Source organism: Chaetodon trifascialis, chromosome 17 (assembly GCF_039877785.1).
Source record: "Chaetodon trifascialis isolate fChaTrf1 chromosome 17, fChaTrf1.hap1, whole genome shotgun sequence".
NCBI lineage: Eukaryota > Metazoa > Chordata > Actinopteri > Chaetodontiformes > Chaetodontidae > Chaetodon > Chaetodon trifascialis.
The window spans coordinates 4,647,394-4,668,788 of NC_092072.1; the positions used below are offsets into that span (position 1 = coordinate 4,647,394).

Here is a 21,395-nt window from a genome sequence, read left to right on the forward strand (position 1 = left end):
AAGAGCTTGACATTTTGGGAAATAAGCATATTTTCCATCTTGCTGAGTGTTAAATGAGAAGATTGATACCGCTCACATGTCTGTATGATAGATGCAGACATGTGAGCGACATGTTAGCTTAGCTTAGCCTAAAGACTGGAAACGGGAGGAAAAAACTAGCCTAGCTCTGTCTGTCAAAATCTGCCTTCCAGCACTTCTTAAGCCTACTAGTTAATTATGTCTAATTTGTTTCCTCTGCACAAAAATCAGAAAACAAAAAAAGTGTAAAAACAAGTTGTGATTTTATTATCGGACACGTGCTGGACTGTTTTTTTAGCCCGGCGCGGTAACTTCCTGAGGTGCGGTGGTGAATTTAACAAACGATATATGTGTTAATTAGTGAGCTTTAGAGCTGCTGCTGACAGAGCCCCGCTAGCTCTTTCCCCCTGTTTCCAGCCTTTATGCTAAGCTAGGCTAACCACCTGCTGGCGCTAACTTCATATGTAACGGACAGATGTGAAATTGGTATCAGTCTTCTAACTCTCAGCTGATGAAGAGAGACACCTATTCCACCTGGAACGGCAGCTATACGACAGCTATGCTTGTACTTCTCTTTCTTTTGTGATTCTGTTCTGCTGATGCTCTGATGCATCTTTTATTGCTATGCTGTGGAGCAAAATGTCAAGCAGGACAAGGACAGCTAAACTGGGGTGACCTTGACTGAGCGCTTAGATCATTTAAAGGCACAGTTCACCAAATATTCTGACTAAATCCACCTATTCGAAGCTGTTAATGCCTGACTTGATTGATGAATAGCTGGTCTGTAATTAGGACCAGGAAGAGGGAAATAAAGACAACGTGCCCATGACAAATGAACAAGCACGACAGCTAATAGTTGTATTAGCAGTAATAAACTGTGACCCAAAAATGTTTTTAACAAGTTCAAGATATTTTAATTTGCCTGTTACTCTACATATCTTACAGTTCACACAGTATATAAGAATGGACTCAATGGGTTAAACAATTTTACTGATTATTTTACCGTGTAAAAATACAACATCACTTCATTTTCTGCAGTAAGAATGTGTCACATGGTTGTATGCAGGAGACGGGGACCAATAAAATATAAACATTGTGGCATGACGCTGAAGTATCCATTCATATCACTGACAGTACCAATAACCAGTATAATATATTATCTTCATATTCCAGTAAATAATGCAAAATACAAAATATAAGAGGCTAAAATGTGCTGTTAATGACAACAGTAGAGTCCACCAAACAAAAACAACATTTTTTCTTTGGTGAATAATTATTTCCTATTTATATACACAACAAAAACGCTGAGGATACTACAGTATTTCACAGTCTCTGACCAGAACACAGCTGTCACGTTTCGTTACCCAAACATTACCCACATGTGTTTATTGGAACCTGAACATCCAGATGTGTGACTCATGCCATCTGGAAGCTGTAACGGAGCAAAGCGGACGATAAAAATGAAATAACTTATTCATAGAACATAAATTATTATTTCCGTATCAAATATTTACACATGGTACCTTTGAACATCAGTGCATCGCAGACAACAACAACAACAAAAAGGGGAAGTAACCTGGTGTGAAACCCTGCGTCGGTTTTGGTGGGAATGCACTGATGGTGGTTCGGTCTGAACACGGACCTCACGGTCTCTCCAGCACTCGAGGACGTTCCCTGAGTCATCGGCCATGTCAAGTGCTGAAAATCTGCTTTTTAATCATGGCAGAGGAGTCACTCAGGAGGAAAATAATGTGCACCTGAACTTAATCTTTCTCTAAAGTGTGATCAAATGTCCTAAATTAAAGTTTTTGATCATCAGATCCTTGTACTGAACTTAAATCTATGGAGGAGGATTATATTGTTGGACTGCTCCTCCTTACAATGTACCTGGATTTTTGCTATAGGGCATTCTTGTGACCAGAACATCTTGTATCTAATCTAACATAACATATATTAAGTTTTCATATTAATATGACTTTTCATAGGATTAGCAGTCTAACATAGTGCTGGAGTCCTCTGGGCCAAACAGGGAGGTAAAAGGATGAAAGTGGCGCTAGTTGCTTTATTTTTGCACTGGTGATAATTTTATAAAAGCAGATTTATTTTCCTTAACTTGAGGATAATTTCTGTATCTCTTTTAAAGGAATAGTTTGACATTTTTTGAACACTCGTGCCTGTACAGTAAATATAAAGCTACAGTCAAGAGGTGGTTATCTTAGCTTAGCATAAAGACTAGAAACTAGTCTGGCTCATCGTCTTTACTCTTCAGTTTTTGAATGCATTAACCAAATGAGATATAATATTTAACTTTACACAGAGCCAGGCGAGCTGTTTCCCCCTGTTTCCAGTCATTATGCTAAGCTAAGCTAACCGGGAAGCTGCAGCTTCACATTCACCGTACAACTTGATGAGTGGTATGGAACTTCTCATCTAACTCTGACAGGAAGAGAATGAGGATATTTGCTGAACCTTTTGTTCATTTGGTGACACGGATGAGTTTTCAACCAGTTTATCTTCTCATATTTCCATGAACATGCAGTCAGTGTGGTGCTGAGTGGCAGGATAGGTTTTGTCGAGACAGGAACAAACAGAAAAATGCAAGAAAACAAATGTTTGAGGTATTAAACATGACCTTGTAGGTTGCATCGTAAGGTCTTTCCAGTCTCCATCTACCAAACAAGCAAGAGTTCCTTATTTCATGTGCGGCTTTGCCACCACACATGCTGTTTGATTCCCAGTAACCAGAACGCCTGACGAACAAAGAGGAGGTCAACGTAAAGCACCGCGGCTGTCAGATCTACTACCTGCAGCCACAGGACTCGACCACCATGTCCTCGTACTGTTTGTACACCACATTGTTTCCTGAGTCGATGTAGAGGATGCTGATGGGGCTGAGTTTGGATGGGGCGCAGCAGCTGGGCGGCATGTTGCTGGGGTTCATTGAATTCATCAGAGTCTGGATGATGGCGTGGTTGGTGGGCTCCAGGTGGGAGCGCAGGGGGAAGTCGCAAACCCCCTCGCAGTGGTACGCTTCGTAATCCAGCGGGGCGATGATCCAGTCGTCCCAGCCCAGATCTCTGAAGTTGACGTGCAGCGGCTTCTTGCTGCACCTGGACTTGGACTTCTTGCCGTGTCTCTTCCCGTGGCGGGTTTTGGACGCAGCCGTCCTCCTTCTCCTGCTGGCTTTGGTGCCATGGCCCCTCTCTTTGGCCTGCCTCTCGAGACCCAGCAGCGCCTTCCCCTCTCTCCTCTCGCTGAAGAGGGTCTGCCTCTTCTTAGACCTGGTGAAGACCACTAAGATGGCTTTCTTCTGTTGAGGCCTGCCATGCCTGTGCAGGCCCAGAAGGTGCAGGTCCAGCTCCCTCTCTGGGTTGTCCAGCATGGCCCTGAGCTCCAGGCAGAAGTGCTTCCCCTGACTCAGGTGTTGCTGCTCTCTGAATACTTCCCACACATCCAACACCTCCCACTTCGGCCTTTGGGAATCCTCCAGGTCCAGTGTTTTGGAGTCCAGCAGCTGCCGGTCGTGGCAGGAGAGGAGCTGGATGTCCACGGGCTCTGTTTCCGATATCCTGAAATTCCCAGACACTTTGGTGTATATCCTGAGCTCGGCTCCCAGCACCTCTGCTTTTCTGGAGAGGGTTGAGACGTCGAACAGATACTGCTGTCTCCTCAGAGGCGAGAGTGGGAGGTCATCTGTGGAAAACATTAAAGCAGCGGGGTCAGATGCATTCTCACGGAGATGATGTGCATACCACAGAGATGTGGAATCTGACCGGAAAAATCCCACTACTGTCTGCACCGAATTAATCTGGGAGACCATGCATGATCGAGTCATGGGCGTTCAGTCATCCCTACCTGCATGCACACACACTCACACACACTCATATGCACAGCAGGGCTCCACTTACCTTCTCCACTGTCCACAAAACTTGCAATAGTGTTTGCAGCCTTTGAAGACCTGAAAAAGCTGGCGTTGAGCCCCAGTCTCTCCGCCGTGGAGAAGGTCTTGTAAATAGACAGCATGTAGTCATGAGGCTCAATCAGGTCTTTAGATGGTGCTTTGCTGCTTCTGTCGATGGACGGCGGCGCGTAAAACTCCTTGAAATACTTAGACGCTTCTTGTCCATCAAAGATCCTCGTCGCCTTGCTGCTCTTCGGAGCGGCTGGAGGGAAAATAGCGAGAGTCTGGAAACAGGGCGCTTCCCAGACAAACACCAGAGCCCAGCAGAGAAAAGCGAAGTGACAGAAATCCATCCTCTGGTCTCGTCCTGGTCTCAGAGCCGGAGCCTGTGCTGTGGCCGGGCGGCGGGGGCAGGGGGGGGGACCACGGGCGAAGCCGGAGCTGAACTCTGCATCCAGCAAGTGGCAGCTCCGCAAAGTGCGCACAGCTCCGCGGGACAGGCGGTGTAAAGTTAAAAAGGGGGCGAGAACACGCCCACATTGTACTGTTAACGTTGAGGCTAAATGGAGGGCGCAAATTAAGGCTGTAAAACTAATTGTTCCTCTGCCGGCCGTCGCCTCCCTCCTGGGACGCAGATGTGCGCTGAAAAGACGCTCCGCAACTTCTGAGCATCGGAGACTCGCTTTGAAAAAGCTCCTTCTGCAAAACCAAAATGGCTCTTAATTTTCTCCTTTTTTTTTCTGCATTTCAGAAGTTTCTCTCTGCTCAGGCAGGACTTGAAACAGCGTCAGTGCAGCATGGATTCAGGGTTTGACGCGGAGTCTCCCGCCCTCTAGCGAAGCGCAAACATATCGCACCGGTGCAGAAAGAGGCCCCATTCAGCCAATCAGCGTCCTTCAGCACCACGGACAGAGCCCCCACTCAGCATTAGACAACTGATAAATTACTGAGGCAATAAACGTGTTTAACAATGAAAAACAGAATTTATTGAAAGGAGAAGATCAAACAATCATCAACGAACACAGTCTCCATGCACCTTGTCTCAGATTCAAGTTAAGCCCTCTTGCACCTGTTTTTCAAAAGAGGTCTATACTGGTTTATGATAATATCAGACATTTTTTACACAATGAAGCAAAAGATCTCAAAAGAAACAGGAATTTTTTTTTATAGACGTGACAGGGAGGGAGGAATGAGTGCTTTGACTTTTTTTTTGATTTTGTTTACATCTTACTATAAATTGAAAAAAAAACAAGCAAACATGTGCACAGTATATTCAAGAGTTACATTTGTTTTATTTAGCAGACTTGTTCATGCTAAGGTGAACACAGGTATCCTTCATAAAACCCTCTCAGCTGCGGAGAATGATCTAACATACAGGGATGCCGCCGGAGCTGCAGGCTACAGCGAAGACGACGCTGAGCAGACACAGGCTGCCGGCCGACACGGCGCTGCTGGAGCCGAAGATGCTTTCGTCGGTGGTGGACTGCGGTTCGGTTCTGGGTGTTGGCCCCGTGACGTTGCTGCTGGTTGGTGGGGTCTGGGTTGTTGGAGTGGTTTTGACAGTGAAGCTGCGTGACTGAGCGCCCCACTCCTTCAGAGTGAAGACCATGGTCAGGTTCTCACCTGCAGGGAGAGGACGAGTCATTGTGGTGATTCAAATAACATGAACATGACCTGCAGAGAGCCGGCACCTCGGCGGTAAACTCAAGTGTTTCCAGTGTTTTGCAGGACTGACGCAGACGTACCGCTGTTGAGGATGGACAGGCCGGTGAAGTTTGCCCAGCAGGTGCTGAAAAGGATGGTGGTGTTTCCCTCCAGTCCTTCTGTGCTGTTTCCACTGGAGTCCTTCAGGCTGGCTGTTACAGTGAGAGTCGTCACTCCCACTGAGACACAGTTACCCTGCAGACAACAGCGCAGGTCAGCACTTACACACAGCAGCTACAGCAACATATGGAAAATCTTTCAGTGTGTGTCTCCTTTAGTTTTATAGCCTGACATTTGAAAATGAGGAGACAAACATTCCCAAAGTCATCAGAAAATGAGAGAAAGCTGCGTTTTTAGCATTGTATTCTGCTTATATATAAATAAGGTGAACACTGTCTCATTTAGGCTAAAAAGGGCTGACAGGAACCTTCTAAGGTGAGAAAATCTGAGCATTTGTTGACCAAAAAGGAAACAAAAATGTCAGTGACAAATGAATCAAGCACACAACTTAAAGCAATGCGAAATGCAGACTTAATTATTAGTATTTTTGGGGGTATTTTATGCCTTTATTAGACAACAATAGTAGAGAGATGACAGGAAATCATGGAGAGAGGTGCAACAAAGGTCCACAGGTGGATTCAAGCTGGTTGAGCCTAATAAAACAGAGCAGTTAACGCCCTTCCTCTGCCTTCAGAACATCACCTTCTCATCCACCGCCATGAGGCTGGGCTGCTGGTGCAGAGGACCCACAAACTCCCCGGCTATCGGCTCCACCATCAGCAGCAGGCTGTCCACGCTGGACACGTAGCTCACAGTAGGCTCCTCCCTCGTCACCTCTGCTGTGGCCTCCTGAGATTTAAGAGAAAACCGATGAACCACTCGCAGGAAACAGACACTGAATTTCTTTTAGTGTCACAAATGCTGTCGTGATTTACTCTCGAGGCTCACCTCATTCCAGCTGGGGTCGGATGATGAAGGAGGCGGCGGGATGACGCCCATGGAAGACACGTTGAAGCCGATGGACTTACTGAGGTTTCCGGAAACTGCCGCCTGACCCAGATCATCAGCGATGGTCTTCAACAACGTAAAGTCCTCCTCATCTGAGAAGACAGAGGGAACAGAGAGATAAGAGTAAGTAAGAGGGCTGGATTTGAGCCTTCACAGGTCTGGCATTCGGTTTCTTCTCACACTCACCATTGGTGCTGTTGCTGATTTGCTGGACTGGAGGTTTCTTGATCTCCACCTCCACCGTCAGGCCCGTGGACCTCTTCCTGCGTCGTGCGCCTCCATTCTCCCGGACGATGTTGGTGATTCGGATCATATTCGGGGGAACTTTGAGGAACGTAGCGAGGTTCCGGACCAGGTCTTCTCCAAAGAACTCGTCCTCGGTCATGGCGGGCAGCTCGAAGGCGATGAAGAGAACTGGGGCGGTTCGGATCTCCACTGGTTTGGAGCCTCTCACCACGACCTTCAGCATCTTGTAGTCCTGGTCGAAGTAGTTGGTTCCCAAAGTGGCGTTCAGTTTAGGGACGTATTGACCTGAGGGATAAAAGAAAGAACAGCAGAAATGATGACACTTAGAATAAAGAATACTTAACAACCCTCAGCTTTTCTATACTTCTGCTGATACTAAGAACTAAACTGATTTACAGCCACATTATGTGCGTGCACATGAAGCTCGAGTACCTGCATAGGTGGGCTTCTTCAGGGTGTAGTCAGTGTTGTCAGCATTCCACTTAACGTTAGTTGGAGCGACCAGCTTGTTGTCAACAAACACATCCAACCGCTGCGGCTTGGAGTAGAAGACCGACACCACGACGCTCTGCACAAAGCAAAACATTAAGGACAGCTGAGGTGAAGCTAAACTGAATTTCTAATGTAAAGGCCACATTTAAAGAATTCTACAACTGAAAAACACAATGTGGAACATTTAGAGCAGAGCATGCACTGACCTCAGACTCATTAGCATTCAGCATCATGAGGCGAAGTTTCTGAGGGCTGACGCTGGTGAAGAAGACGTCGAAGGAGTGACCGGTGGCCACGATGCTGTGGAAGAGAGACACTCTCTTCTGGCAGGTGTAGCCTGAACACCAGCCGTGATCCTGAGGACCTGGACGCAAAGATGCACCACTGAGTTACAGACGCACTCTTCATGCTTTGAGCCGACTTTTCCTGTAATCACATCAGAACTCGTCCTACCGTTAATCAGATCCACAAAGTGGCCTCCGAGCACAGCGACGGGGGACAAACGTCTGGTTTCTGTGTCCGCGTCAAGACTCTCGATCACCAGCATCCTGTAGTTCAGCCCGAAACACTTGTAGCTCTGCCAGGAACTCACGTAGGTGCAGTCTTTCCTGATCACACCTACAGACGAACGAAGCAACACAGCATTTTAGAAATCTGCCGATATATGAGACGAATGGACGTCACGGTTACTTTACGTTAAAGTTTCATATTTTTAGCGAGAATTTGAATTAGTGTTGATCTTTTTTTAGGCCCTCCGTTGGTCTGGTCACCTTTGTGTGGAGCGATCTGGTTCACAGGGATGCGGCTGCCGTTGAGGAAAGTGAGCATGACTTTGGGGATGCGGAAGTCGCCCAGGCCCCTCCTGGGATCACCGTCCCACTCGAACTCAGACTGGGGCAGCACAGTTCCCACTGTACCCAGGAAGGAACCGTCCAAGTCCTTCAACATGGTCTTCTTCTTTGCATCACAGTCCATGTCCACACAGTCAGCCGGGTTCACTTTGCTGAGGAACATTTTTTACATTAGCGTAAACAAAACAACACAAACACACTCGTCATTTAAGCTGCAACGGTTCGCTGTCAAATGCAACCCTACTTAAACATAACAAATCTGAAAACTGACAGAAACTTTGACAGTTTTGAAGACATTTTTAGGTCAGTTTTTAACAATGAAATCAAATATAATAAAATTTTCAACTGCAGTCCTTACATAAAATAAAAATTTACATAACGATGCAACAAGACGCCAGTCATTCTTTTCTCGCTGTTTGATGTACGTAAAAATAAGATCACAGATTTTATGAGCCTGCTGTCAGTTGATGGACGATGATTTACCCCAGATCAGGCCTGTGGATGAAGACTTTGGCCTCCTCTGTGCTGTCGATCATCATTATGTCTGAAACATGCACAGGGTGCTGCAGGTCCTCGTTGATCGGGTTGGTGATGAACATTATGTTCGTCTCGCTGGAGCAGACGTTTCGGAAACCCACGAATGTCGTGTCTAGAAAGACAAATGAGGAATAAGTTCTTCAAATCTTTGCGAGGACTGTCTTCAGTGGTAACATTTTCAAAAACCACTGTGATCCTGAACCTGAGAGCCTGAACTCACCCTTGACTTTCATCAGTCCTTTGATGGCATTGTAGTTATTGTTCAGATGGTGGACCTTCACTGGAGCGTTGTTGTGTCCGGATGCAAAATTTGGCCAGCAGATTCCAGATCTGCCGCCTGCAGAGAGAAAACACAACGGAAGGAATCTTTTCAGTTTAACCAGCCTGCATTCACATAAAAATGATAGAGTTAGAGCCTGTTTTTAATGTATTCAGATGTCCAGGTTTTACTTTTTCATTTTAAAAATAGTTTCTGTATCAAAGACGTCTCCGTCACAGTTTTCACCAGGATATGAGACATTTAACCTGAATGACTTAAAAATAGAAGAATATCCTGGTACAGATATTGAAAACATGACAATCACTGCGATCAGTCCCCTCTGATGCAGTGATGTGGTGCTCGCGGTGTTTGCACTGTACCGTTGAGAGGTCTTGGGGCTCGATGGCTATCGCTGTTGATAATGTTAAAGTCACTGGAGGGCAAAGTGTCGGAACAGTGAAAGTTCGGGCTGCTGCCAACAATCAAGGCGTCCTGGGAAAACATGAGGAAAACGACATCTGTCAACGTCTGTGAGTAATGTGTGATAAGTACGAGAGGAGAGTGACTGTAAATAAAGCCTCCTCACCTGAACATGAACAGTTTTATCGGCGTATGCGTGAGAGAGAGACGGAGGAGCGAAGATGAGAGGCATGATGCCCAACCCGTTGTCCACCAGGGTCACGTTGGACACAACAACATCCATGATGGTCTGTTAGGGCAAGAGGAAGAGGACGAAGAGGAGCACGGTGTCATTTCTCATGCATGCAAACTCGCTGATACCAACACGGTTTCAGAAATATGACTAAACATGAGCTTTTACATGTGCGTCGTAAAAAGAGAGAAGAAACTAAATAGACTTCAGTTACTTCTTCACAGATTGCAAACGGCACAAGCATCACTCTATATCATGACTTTATTATTGCTGTATTACTGCGCCATGCTAAAAAACACAGATGATATTTTGTGAAGCCTCTCCTGCATGTGGTGGAGTCAAAATGTCAAAATGAGCGAAAAGGCAAATGATCCCATGTAGCAAATAAGAATTATTCATGTTTCCTATAAAAGTGCCAAAGTAAAGGCTTTAAGTCCTTCTGCAGACGCCTCGATCGCAGCAGGCTGCTCATTGTGCTCTGTGCATCTGGCCTCTATTGTTGTCTATGTGTTCTACTTTTCCTGACCCTTGACGTCACTTAACCTCAGGTCATGAGGCGCAGCGCCACACTGTTCCTTCCTCATGCAGTCACATTAAGGCAGAACGTTGCTTTGGGGATGAATGGCGAACATAAATCAAGGTCGAGGAAAACAAGTGTTGAAACCTGGAAGTAGATGCCGTGGTCAAAGCTCCTCCACACGAAGAAGTCCTGGATGAGGCTGCAGCCGGGCAGACCGTCGTTGTTCAGATAGACCCCGAACAGGCCGCCGTGAGCCTCGTTGTGAATCCACCTCTCATTCTCGTTCGGATAACCTGCACAGGCAGACGTGACGTCAGATCTTTGAGGACTTCTGGTGAAACTGGTGAAAAATAACCTCACACGATGAGCTTTAGTTTCTGGTTACCTGGACACGGTTCACCATCGATGCGATAAGCGACTCTCTCGTAACCCGCCACGATGTTGTTCTGCAGCACAACATTCGTCCCCTCATTGACCTGAGAAAGATGAAACACTCCAGAATATAAAAGCAGCCATTTTTCACTGTCAGTGGTCGATGTTGCATTTTGGGAGGACGGACCTCGATGGCAGCGTTCCAGGCGAGGTTGAAAGGCTCCTCTCTGTCCTGATATGATCCAGGCCACAGCGTCATCATCACCAGGTTCCTCCTCACTGTTATCTTGTTGCCCCAAATCCTGATACCTGCAGACAGGAAGGCACTTTAACGCTTTGAGGCGTTCTTCTTTAGCGACAGTCTGTCCCCGTGCGATGACCGTTGCTTACCTTCTCCCACAGTGTGATAGATGACGTTATCGTCGACGTTCAGTCCCTCTGTCCCAAACACGCCGATGGCTGGAGAGAAACCGTCGTGGAAAGCACAACCCTGAATGTACGAGTCTTCTCCTGAAACCTTTCGCCACAGAAAACAAACGGAATTCACTTTTAGATTCATTAGTTAGTTCATTTTCAGGTGGGCGTCAGGCTGCATTTACTTTCATGCTTCTACAAACATACAGTTTAGACAACTCTAATCCAAGTGTCTAAAGGGAGCTGCATTCAAGTTTTATTTAATGTGCATGTGTTTTAATGTGTGTGTGTGGCTTGCTGTACCTCTCCCAGGTTGATGAAGGCCACAGAGTAACGAGGGTCGCTGTAGTCGATCCAGCCTTCCTGACCAGAGTGGAAGAACTCCACGTTTCGGACCTGAGCTTTGCCTTCAGGGACAAAACATCGAACAATGATGTGTTTCAATGTAAATATAACATGCAAATAATGGAAATGAGTGTGAAGGCAAAGCCGTAGCAGGGCTGAATGCACAGTAAGGAGTGTAAACTGTACATCTGTGCATTTCCTATTGTTGAAACGAGGAACAATAAAGCATTATTTATGGTTACTACATGTGTTTTACATAAAACAATGAATTAATTATTAAAAAAAACAAGTATGAGCAGATAAAACTGGCGTTTTTTTGCCGAATTACAGGTGCAAAGCTGCAATGCATCGACAAAAAAGCTGCAGCACTGTTTCTCTTCTGTTTCGCTTGTTTGTGCCTCAAAAAATGTAACTGCAGACTGGAACTGATCCATCTGAAGCTAAGTTAAGTAAATACATTAGACTTAATGAATCCGTTACACGCAGCAAACACAGTGCTGTGTAAAGGTTTCATACACTTGATCAAAAACGTACCTTTGTAGTCGATTCCGCCCCAGGAGTAGGTTCCCACCAAAAGTCTGGCTCCGAACGACTCCTCCATCATCTCCGGATACTCCACACCGATGATCTTGATGTTTCTGCTCAGGTAACCGACATCTGCCGCCAGAGTGTAGGAGAACGACGTCCCTGTGACAGAGTGAATCTCACCTGAGGAGAGACAGAAGAGAGGAGGTCAGCGTGTGAGACGCTTTAACAAATCACTTTGGTTGCAGTGTGTTTATCATCATTTTGCAGTTGTGGACACGTCTGCTGTGTTTGCAGAGACACGTGTTGAACTGACCAATGTGAGTGTGGGCCAAAGGCTGGTTCAGGGTCAGGACGCGGCCGTCTGCTGACACGGCGGTGATCTGGCGTTTCTCTGTCTCCCAAGTGTTGTAGCTGGTGGTAGAGATGGCAACCTCGTCTCCAACCTGCACACACAACAACCCAGACATGTAGGCAAATACCAGCTCTCACAGCAGCTTCATCAGTACTTCAACACTGATTTAACTCTGACCTGCCAGTCGACGGACTGCGTCAGGCTCAGAGTGTTGGATCCAGCGACAGCGGTGGCGGCGAGTTTGGTGTGGTAAACGTTGTGAGGTTGTCCATAGAGCTCCAGAGTACCAAACACACCTGAAGAACAGCAACACACACACAGCTGAGAGTCAACAGTTCAGTTTGTAGAGAGCACAGTTACAGTCTGAAAAGGTTGTGATTAAAAGGCAAATGTTTATAAAGCATAGAATAATCTAATAAAATAATATGATGTCATATTCATGAGCAGTTGAGCTGTATTTCACGTCATGTTTCAGCTCCAGTGGCAAATATCTTCTGTATCAGTTCAGTGGGCTCATGAAGTTGATTGCGACACCGTTCTCTTACCCAGGACTTTGGAGCCCTGGTTGGGTCCGTTCGGCAGAGGCCAGTCAGGCGTTCGGTGGTTCCCTCTCAGTTTGATGTGCAGCTGACCTCTGAACGGCTCGTCATCCCATCCTGCAATCAGCCTGCCGCCCTGAAACAGCAGGAGACGCGAACATCGACAGCTATCAGTCAAACTTGTGCTGAATTTCAAATACATAGCTGCGTGCCTACTGAAACTCCACGCTTCCTAAGAGGAGTTAGCGTAATGGATGTGATTTAGATTGTGATATTAGAGATAATGTTAAATGGAACCTGATTTTAAAGACAGGTAAGATAAATACAAGGTTGCCACTTTAGGCCACCTTTCCTCTACACTTGCATGCAGCATTAAGTGTGAGATGAATCCAGATAATCATGGAGTTCACATCGATTATTGCTCACACTGACCTGGATGGAGATGTAGACAGCATCCACCACCACCGTGCTGTATTCAGGTGCAGCTCGAGCCTGTCTGCTGGATGAGCTGTTCATGGTGTCGGGGATCTCAAGAACTCCAATGATCGTCAGCTTGTTGAGGGGAGGGGTATCGCCGTCCAACACGACCCACATCCCTGTGGTTTGACAGGGACACAGAGGTCTCGTGATAACAGTTTATTACCATCAGATCCTGCTCGCACTGGATCTTAGGTTGAAAATTCAAAAGTCTTGAATGAAAACTGGATCTCAAAATAAACGATTATTTATAATTTATTGTATCGTGCATCGTTTATTTAGAATCAAATTGTATCACCAGACAAGGATGAGGAATTAGTTATTCTATCCTCATGTTACTAAACACAAAATGATAAATTCAAACTTCTGACATGCAACAAGCGATGCAAACGATGAAAAAAACAAGACTTTACCTGATGGGATGACCACATCAGCGCCCTCTGTTGGTACAGTGAAGTTATTTTCAGCTGAGCTTTTCCAGAAAGAGGCATTGGACCACAGACTGGAGAGAAACACACAAATAAAAGGACGTATTAGTGTGAGGTGACTCATGACTGACGTCCCTCTCATCAAGTCATTTTAATCTGGGAATTAAGTTTTAGTCTCTTATAGATAGATTGATGTTCATTACTGCCCAAAAAGGGGAATTAATGTTGCTCAGGTCAGGTAAATAAACACACTGTAAAACACATGTTTTTAAAAGACAAGAAAGAAGAAGATAAGCGATGCCTTCGACTATGAAAGTCTATGTAATGTCCCCAAAAGTGATGGACTCATCAGTGCTGTGTGACTACAGCCAGTGACTTTGAATTACTGTGTTCCTGGTGATGAAGAACACGATGCAGTGGAGGTGAAACGTACATGAAGTCGTCAGGCCGGCCGGTGGGTATGGGGGCGAGCGTGGCTGGAGGTGGTGGTGGTGGTGGGATGCAGTTGGGGAAGAAACAGCGGTAGACCCTTAAGTTCACGGCGGTGTCAATCATGGAGCGGTCGACGCTGTTACGCCGCCGCCGCTGGCTGGTTTTCCCAGACACTGCACACACAGAACGATGTCAAATGAATGAAGACGCACAAATGACTCGATCAGCAAACGTTTAGCTGAAAGATCTCATATGATTTAGTGGTCACCATTTGTTTTTAATGTGGGATTTTTTAATTTCTTGATGTCGTTTTGTCCGTCCTACAGTGCCAAACCCAAAGATATTCAGTTCATAAGCATATAAAAACAGCAAATCCTCACATTTGAGAAGCTGCAATGAATCCATGTTTAGCATTGGTGCTTAATCAAATAACTGAGCTGATTAACTGATCATCCAAATAAGCATTACAATCAATAAAAGTGTGTCTTACTGATGTAGTAGAGGTTGTTGGAGCTGTCGTCGAAGTACCAGTCTCCGTTCTTGTTACTGTTGAAGCTCAGCGGCGTCGATGAGCCGTTCCTCTCATCAATGATGCGGAATCTGTCCGGACTCTGAGTCAAGTTGTGGTTGATGATCACATATTGATCTGGCTGTGTGAGGGGAACAAGTCCAAGCAAGAAGACATCAGCACAAATGGGAAGTAATCTGGTTTGAGATTTGTTATTGTGCGATCTTTCATTTACCTTGAAGCCATAGAATTTAGCGGCATATGTGATGTTGGTGATGTGGTCCATGTCGTTGAAGTACCAGTTGTATGTTTGTCCAGAGGGCAGCAATGCCATCCAGCCAAACTTATGAGTCATTCTCTTCTTTAGATATGGAATCACACTGGTGCCTGTAATGTAATATCACACATTATTTGTGTTATATATTGTTTATAGTTTGTTTTGACTTATGTTTTTTTTTCTTTCTGCATGTTTCTACAGGATTGAATTTGTATTTTTCGTCTTTTGTTTTCTACTTTTTGTTTTGCTACTTTTTTGTTACTTTTTACATATACATTTTGTGTTTGTCTGTATGTTTGCTACTGCAACAAAACAATTTCCCCAATTGGGATCAATAAAGAAGCAGTCTAAAGTCTAAAGTCTAAGCACCTTCATGATCGACTGTAATTCCAACTAATTACCAGTAGAGGTCAATAGAGGGCACAGATAAGTTATTGCTCTTAAACAACAAACTGACATTTAAAAGTTTTAACAGTGTGTATTTTAATACCGTGTGAGTTGGTGAAGACTGCGTCTTTGCCACGCAGAGAGCTCGGAGACGGATTGTTGAACGCCAAGCGGTGGAAGTCGACGGTGTGGTCGCACACAGCGCCGGGGAAACCCACACTCCACTCGCTGCTCTGGGTACAGTGAGCAGGGTCCAGCAGGGGGCTCATAGGCACGACTTTGTGGTTGATATTTCCTGAACATAAAGATAAATGAATAATACAGAGCTTAGCTGGATGCGGGGATGGAGGACAGGCCCACCTAAGCTGCATTATCCTGACTGCATGTTCCTTCATAACCACAAACATGAGGACTGGAGTTGATCTCGTTTCAATCTCACATAAACTGTCCTGCTCCAGACATACACACTGGAATACCAAAGGTGGATTAATCCATCAGTTAAAATAGTCCCCAGTAAATTTAGTATTCACTCCTGTTTGAGTGATGATTGTTAAAAACTTCAGTGTCCAGCTGTTTTTGGACATTACTGAGTCTAAAACAATACTTTTCTGAGAAGCCCAACAGATAGAGGGACTGATTACAGATATAGTCTGGAAATGTTACACAACTGTTAAATGTTAATATGACTGAGGGACAAATACGTAATACAAGACTAAAGCCTGAGTACCTGTGAGGGAGCCATCAGTGTCCAGCAGCTGCACCTCGTGCTCCCACCTGAAGCCGGCCTTGTTGGGTGAGTTGAAGTACTCAACGTCACTAAACCTGACGGCCCAGCCACCGCATCGGTCCACACATGTCCCATCGATTGCGGCCACCCCAATAGCTGCGCAAGAGCCGCGGTTGAAGTTGATGAACTTGGTGTTAAGAACGCTCAGGCCATCGTCCAATGGCGCGATGACGCCTCGGTGCGTGCAGTGGTTTTCTCCCAGTCCGAGCTCGTTCACATGGCCCACAATGGTGCTGTTGGACACCGTCGCCCCTCCGTCCTCTCCATAACTGCTCACGGCCCACTGAAAGATGCGCTTGGCTTCAATGCCGGCTTTCTCGTTGTTGACCATGACAAAGCTGTTGAACTGCACGGCACCCACGTTGACCCACTCTGCACCTTTCTCGCAGTTCCAGGTGGTGAGAGAGCTGAAGACGGCAGGCTCTGGAGTTCTGGAGCGGCAGCCTCCGTTTTTCATGGGGAAAAAGTCTGCGAAGATCCAAAGGCCGAACCAGCCCTGAGAGTGCACAGTGTTGTTGTAAAACTCGCCGAGGGGAACCCTCTTCTGGCAGATGTTCTTGTCGAAGGACGGCCCATCAGGGTGCTCGTGCATGCGGTACCAGAAGCCGAAGTGGGTGCCGCCCGCGGCGGCGTTGTGGCGGATGATGTTGTTGGGGTTGGTGACCCAGTAGGCGGCGGGAGTGACATCGTCGTTCAGCAGGCTGGTGCTTTGTTTGACAAACACGGCCAGGTTATACTGCAGGATGTTCTCCGTCTCAATGCCGTCCTCGATGAAGAATGCACCACCCATGATGTTATAGATGACGTTGTTCTCCACCAGCAGCCGGTGGGTGTTGTGGATGGTTACGGCTCTGTTGAAGGTCTGATGGATGGCACAGCCTTTCACATATGACTTGTAGTTGATGTCTCCCATCAGATGCCAGTGGATGGGGTAACGTCCCAGCCTAAAGGCCTGTCCTGCATGGAAGACCTGCGGCATAAAATCATGAGGCCGTTAAAGTTCATCATTTCAGTTTATGTAAATACATAAGTTCACAGAAGAGGAACAAATTCAACAGGAAGGTTTAAAGCATTTCACCTCAACATGCTCCAGTCTGCCAACTGCAAGATTCTCATTTGGTCTGGGGGCGTGGAACATGATGCATGCTCCAAACTCATCGCTGCCGATCTCCTCTCCAAACCGTCCTTGGAAGCATGTTTGGGTGGAGAACTCACCTGCATGATGGGAAGAGAAAGATGTTAATACTGCGTAAACCTATGATAATACACATCATCAACTACATTTGTCCAAGGGCCAGAATTTTTCCAACTAGCAGGTTAATTCATAATGACTTCATCACTTTTACTTTTCCACAGCATTAAGTGTAAAACTAAGAAACTTCAGTAACATCATCCACTGAAACACAGCACCTGGGACAAAGCCATCGGGGCAGGCCTCGATCTGGTCGTTCCATTCTTGTTGTTGGGACCCTCGGACCACGATGTTCCTGGTGAGTAGACCCACCTCAGCTCGGCCCTCAAACACCGTACCATCAGGCAGCGTGACGCTCACCCCGAGGTGAGTGTACTTGAGCGCTTCGGTCAGGGTTAGGGTCTTTCCATCGGCCGACACAGCGGCGATCCGCCTCACCTCGTTCTCCCTCTGGCTGAGCCTGGAAACAGAAATGAATGAGTCACATCTGCAGCTCCATTACATTGTTTTATCACTGTTAATCTATAGAATATATTAGATTTTTTACACCTTAAAGGAGGCAGCTGTGTGTGCCAGATAGTTATTCTTCCCACATTTTCCCTTTCAGGCAGGATTTCTGTGCTGAGATGTGAGATTTATTTCAACTTTAAGGGATCTGGTTACTTCATAGGATTTGGTTAATGTCAGGTATAATCCTGACGTCTTTTCTCTGGGAAGGGGGCGGTGTTCAACTTCACACTGAGGAAACGACCCGTCACACATGAGCCTAGAGGTGTGTGTGTGTGTGTGTGTGTGTGTGTGTGTGTGTGTGTGTGTGTGTGTGTGTGTGAGGTTTCTGTGTTTATGTACTTTGCAATGGAAGAAAGCATGAAGTTGAGGGAAAAGAGTTTGAAGTTTTTAAGGGTTTAATCGAAATTATATAACATATTTACGCTGGAAAACCTCAATTTTATGCCTTTCTAAGTTAGCTATTAATCATTGTCACTGACCAATAAAAAAATGTTCTTGTTTCTTATTCAGGTTTCTTGTCAGTTTGAACAAATTAGCTAGTTGAATGAATAAACCTTTAATTTAATACATTTGAATATTTGATTTAAAGGAAGCTTAACCAAACAAAATCTTGCAAAGTCAGAGGCAGCAGTTGTTGCTACTTTGCTAAGCTAATTTGGTTAGCGTTTAGCTAATTAGCTAGTTTATATGGTGCCCCCTATTTCTCCATTATGATTTGATTCAGCTACTTTGCCTTATTTATGTGTAATAACAAACTCAATTACAAAGATGTTGGAGCATTAAAATAGTTTTTTTCACACACAGGAAAAGGGAAAAAGTGGGTAAATTAGCTGCAGCTAAGGCTACTGTATCTCACAAGCTAGCTGTAACTAGCCAGAATGCAGTCATTACAATTTGTTTATATGTTCTGTTATTTATATATTCATGCAAAAATAACACTTTTGTAATGTGAAACATTTGCATATGGTACTGTAACAGATTGTTGTCTTCACATAAATTTGATCATATACGTAGTTTTGACTTTGCAGGATTACCAGAATAACTTTGTGCTTAGACAATCATGACCTTGAGACATTGTGTACCTGTCGCCAGTAGAAGCAATGACGATTTCATCTCCAACTTTCCACGTCACCGCCTTCATCAGGGTTAGAGTGATGGAGCCGTTGGTTGCCGTCTGGGCCAAGTGGGTCCAGGGGACAGGAACAGGAATACCTGGAAAAACAGGTTGTCAGCAGTGTCGTGCACCTCAGGGGGGCAGGTGAGGTGTCACTAAAAATAACATCCCCTCAGGATGCATGACTCAAATTACTCTGTGAGCTCACCATTATGTGCTATAATGACATGTAATTAGGGGCTTATGAAATATTTGGATAATGATTATTTCAGTTTTCTGTTGCTTAATGTGTAACTGAGGTGACTGTAGTTCAGTGGTGGAAGAAGTAGTACGAGCCACTTGTTATTATGGATGTCCTGTTTCATGGTTTTGGTATATTAAAGAGCTATTATCACTGATGGATTCATGTGTAAACAGCACATTTGTAGGCACATCAGAACCAAAGTTTTAAATTAATTTACCTTTAATTTTTGTTGTTCTGAGGCCGATCTGTGACTCAAATCTGTGATTTGATTCGAACTGAGAGTTTTGTGATCCATTTTATTATCTGATTTTTTTCCTTTATGAAATGTTATATCCTTAAAATGCAGTTTCAGTTTCAAAAACACATCCTTGTCCTCTAATCTTGTACATTTTCAAGGAAAAGATGCTGAGGACATTTAGTTGATATGTTTAAAGAACGTTTGGGACATACACTCATCCACTTCCTCGTCAAGAGTGACATGAGAGGCTCGATGCTAATTTCATATCTGCGCAATAAATGTGAAGCTACAGCCAGGCGATCTTAGATTAGCACAAAGGCAGTGAAGTGTGCCAAAGTGACAAAGACTGCCTACCTGCACCCCCAAAGCGCACAATATAGATCTCAGTTGTTCAATCCGTACAAAAAGCTTTAGATTAGGCAATCTTTCTTTGGAGAGAGCAAGGCCAGCAGCCTCCTCCTGTTTCCGATCTCAATGCTAAACTAAGCTATGCTAGCCAAAGCTTCATATTTAGCCTAATTTAGCCTGTGTATGCTCATACCATGCAGGTCCAGCACTCCTTCTCTGACGGCCAGCGTCTTGGTTCCATAAACAGGAAGTTCAGGTGAGCGCAGGTTTCCATGAAGCGTGATGATGGCTTTGTGCTGGAATGGCGCCCCCTCCTGGCCGATCTGGAGCCGTCCGCCGTCTGTGATCAGGATGTTTTCCGCCTGCAGTTCGATGTCCGCTTCATCAAACACCAACGTGCCTCCTGAGCACGAAGAAACAGCAAGTTACAAACTAAATACTGGTGATAATTGAGTAATTCCACTGTACATGTGGTCCTCAAGCTCAGGAAGTCAGAATTTCAAAGTATTTTTTCATTTTAGTTATTATCTTGTTAGAAAATCCTTGGTTGTGTCCCAAAAAAATGAACATCTTTGCCAGTGATCCTGCAAATTTTGCAACCAAAAAACTGTACATAAAATATATTTCACAAAAAGGACTGGAAGAAAAAAAACACTACAGGTAAATACAGAGAGTAAAATATGACATCAATCACTAAAAAAAACCCCTCTTTCCTTCTTTGTATCATTACAAATACCCACGATAAAGTACTATCTATACCTTGAATGAGGACCATTTTCAGCACTGGTGTGCTGGTGTCCAGCAGGATGGTCTGGCCTTTAGTGATGACGGCAAAGAAGCCCTTCCCCGGTGGAGGCAGACCATCCCACGTGAACCTGGACGACCACACGTCAATGTAGAAGAAATCTGCATTGTCCTAAAGAAGGAGACAAGTGCTGGATTGAGACGACCGTGTACTCTAAAATCAGTCTGATGTACTGCTGATGTGAATCCGCTCTCACCATCTTGGCGATGCCTTGGTCTCCGATGCTGACTCGGACTTTGGTTTCCTGAGACTGTCGCTGAGCGTTTGTCACGCAGATGATGTGCGTGTTGTTGGCGGACTGGACGTCACACACAGACCCTGCGATGGTCACGTTGACTTCATTCATGTTAGTGCTGTGAGGTGGGAAAGAGCGAAATGAATAAGAACGATATGTCAATATAGAGATGAATTAATTGATAAATTAAATAAAAACTCATACATGGTACTGTGACATACACATCTATATTATATATCTATATAATAAAATATCACATGTAACAGATACAATATCACACCTTAATTTAACAAATATACCTATATACAATGATATAGCATGTAGTATAATATACTGTACTAAGTGATAAACTGTAAAATAAATATAGTACACATCACTTTGGATAATAATGACACAATAACAAAATAGCATATCATATAATACTACACTCTTCTATTGTATTCTGTACTGTACTATGCTATAGCACAATAATATATCTCATATTGCCATATAATGTTATGCTACATGATGTTATAATAACATATAATATTATCTTGCGTGCTATTTTACGACATGACGTATATTATAGTTTGGTGTAGTATGGTAATAAGCTGGTAGTTTATTATAATTGTACATATGTTACATGGCACTTGATAATAATAGATGTAGAAATACTAATATTGTTTGTTAGATCTA

The 21,395-nt window shown here is 44.8% G+C and overlaps 2 protein-coding genes across 2 annotated transcripts in view; both read right to left on the reverse strand.

Moving 5' to 3' along the window:
• Positions 1–942: 942 nt before the first annotated feature.
• gdf6b (growth differentiation factor 6b) lies at positions 943–4,272 on the reverse strand. The gene is made up of 2 exons (XM_070984977.1): positions 3,927–4,272; positions 943–3,711 (listed from the first exon to the last, which is right to left on the reverse strand). Exons 1-2 carry the CDS (start codon positions 4,270–4,272, stop codon positions 2,819–2,821), a joined length of 1,239 nt encoding a protein of 412 aa, XP_070841078.1. The 3' UTR covers positions 943–2,818.
• Positions 4,273–5,251: 979 nt separating this feature from the next.
• LOC139345801 (fibrocystin-L-like) overlaps positions 5,252–21,395 on the reverse strand; it is a 38,472-nt gene continuing 22,328 nt past the window's right edge. Inside the window, exons 43-77 of the mRNA XM_070984642.1 lie at positions 20,682–20,838; positions 20,440–20,596; positions 19,874–20,083; positions 18,819–18,948; positions 17,445–17,686; positions 17,113–17,249; positions 15,975–17,004; positions 15,351–15,542; positions 14,819–14,970; positions 14,566–14,725; positions 14,077–14,248; positions 13,629–13,717; positions 13,171–13,334; positions 12,745–12,874; positions 12,377–12,495; positions 12,161–12,290; positions 11,854–12,027; positions 11,278–11,381; positions 10,951–11,077; positions 10,748–10,869; positions 10,574–10,664; positions 10,333–10,481; positions 9,603–9,725; positions 9,397–9,508; positions 8,978–9,094; positions 8,704–8,869; positions 8,140–8,372; positions 7,823–7,987; positions 7,576–7,733; positions 7,310–7,445; positions 6,818–7,162; positions 6,572–6,723; positions 6,326–6,472; positions 5,665–5,818; positions 5,252–5,542 (exon numbers count right to left, since the gene is read on the reverse strand). Of these exons, the coding sequence (XP_070840743.1) occupies positions 5,286–5,542; positions 5,665–5,818; positions 6,326–6,472; positions 6,572–6,723; positions 6,818–7,162; positions 7,310–7,445; positions 7,576–7,733; positions 7,823–7,987; positions 8,140–8,372; positions 8,704–8,869; positions 8,978–9,094; positions 9,397–9,508; positions 9,603–9,725; positions 10,333–10,481; positions 10,574–10,664; positions 10,748–10,869; positions 10,951–11,077; positions 11,278–11,381; positions 11,854–12,027; positions 12,161–12,290; positions 12,377–12,495; positions 12,745–12,874; positions 13,171–13,334; positions 13,629–13,717; positions 14,077–14,248; positions 14,566–14,725; positions 14,819–14,970; positions 15,351–15,542; positions 15,975–17,004; positions 17,113–17,249; positions 17,445–17,686; positions 18,819–18,948; positions 19,874–20,083; positions 20,440–20,596; positions 20,682–20,838 (6,403 nt within the window). The 3' untranslated portion in view covers positions 5,252–5,285. The remainder of the gene's footprint in view (positions 5,543–5,664; positions 5,819–6,325; positions 6,473–6,571; positions 6,724–6,817; positions 7,163–7,309; positions 7,446–7,575; positions 7,734–7,822; positions 7,988–8,139; positions 8,373–8,703; positions 8,870–8,977; positions 9,095–9,396; positions 9,509–9,602; positions 9,726–10,332; positions 10,482–10,573; positions 10,665–10,747; positions 10,870–10,950; positions 11,078–11,277; positions 11,382–11,853; positions 12,028–12,160; positions 12,291–12,376; positions 12,496–12,744; positions 12,875–13,170; positions 13,335–13,628; positions 13,718–14,076; positions 14,249–14,565; positions 14,726–14,818; positions 14,971–15,350; positions 15,543–15,974; positions 17,005–17,112; positions 17,250–17,444; positions 17,687–18,818; positions 18,949–19,873; positions 20,084–20,439; positions 20,597–20,681; positions 20,839–21,395) is intronic.

What these genes read in the sequence shown, in the direction of transcription:
- gdf6b (XM_070984977.1), bottom strand. Translation starts at nt 4,272, where the DNA reads ATGGATTTCTGTCACTTCGCTTTTCTCTGCTGGGCTCTGGTGTTTGTC. An exon ending in TTTTGTGGACAGTGGAGAAG is followed by an intron (nt 3,712 to 3,926) that starts GTAAGTGGAGCC and finishes TGTTTTCCACAG; the next exon opens with ATGACCTCCCACTCTCGCCT.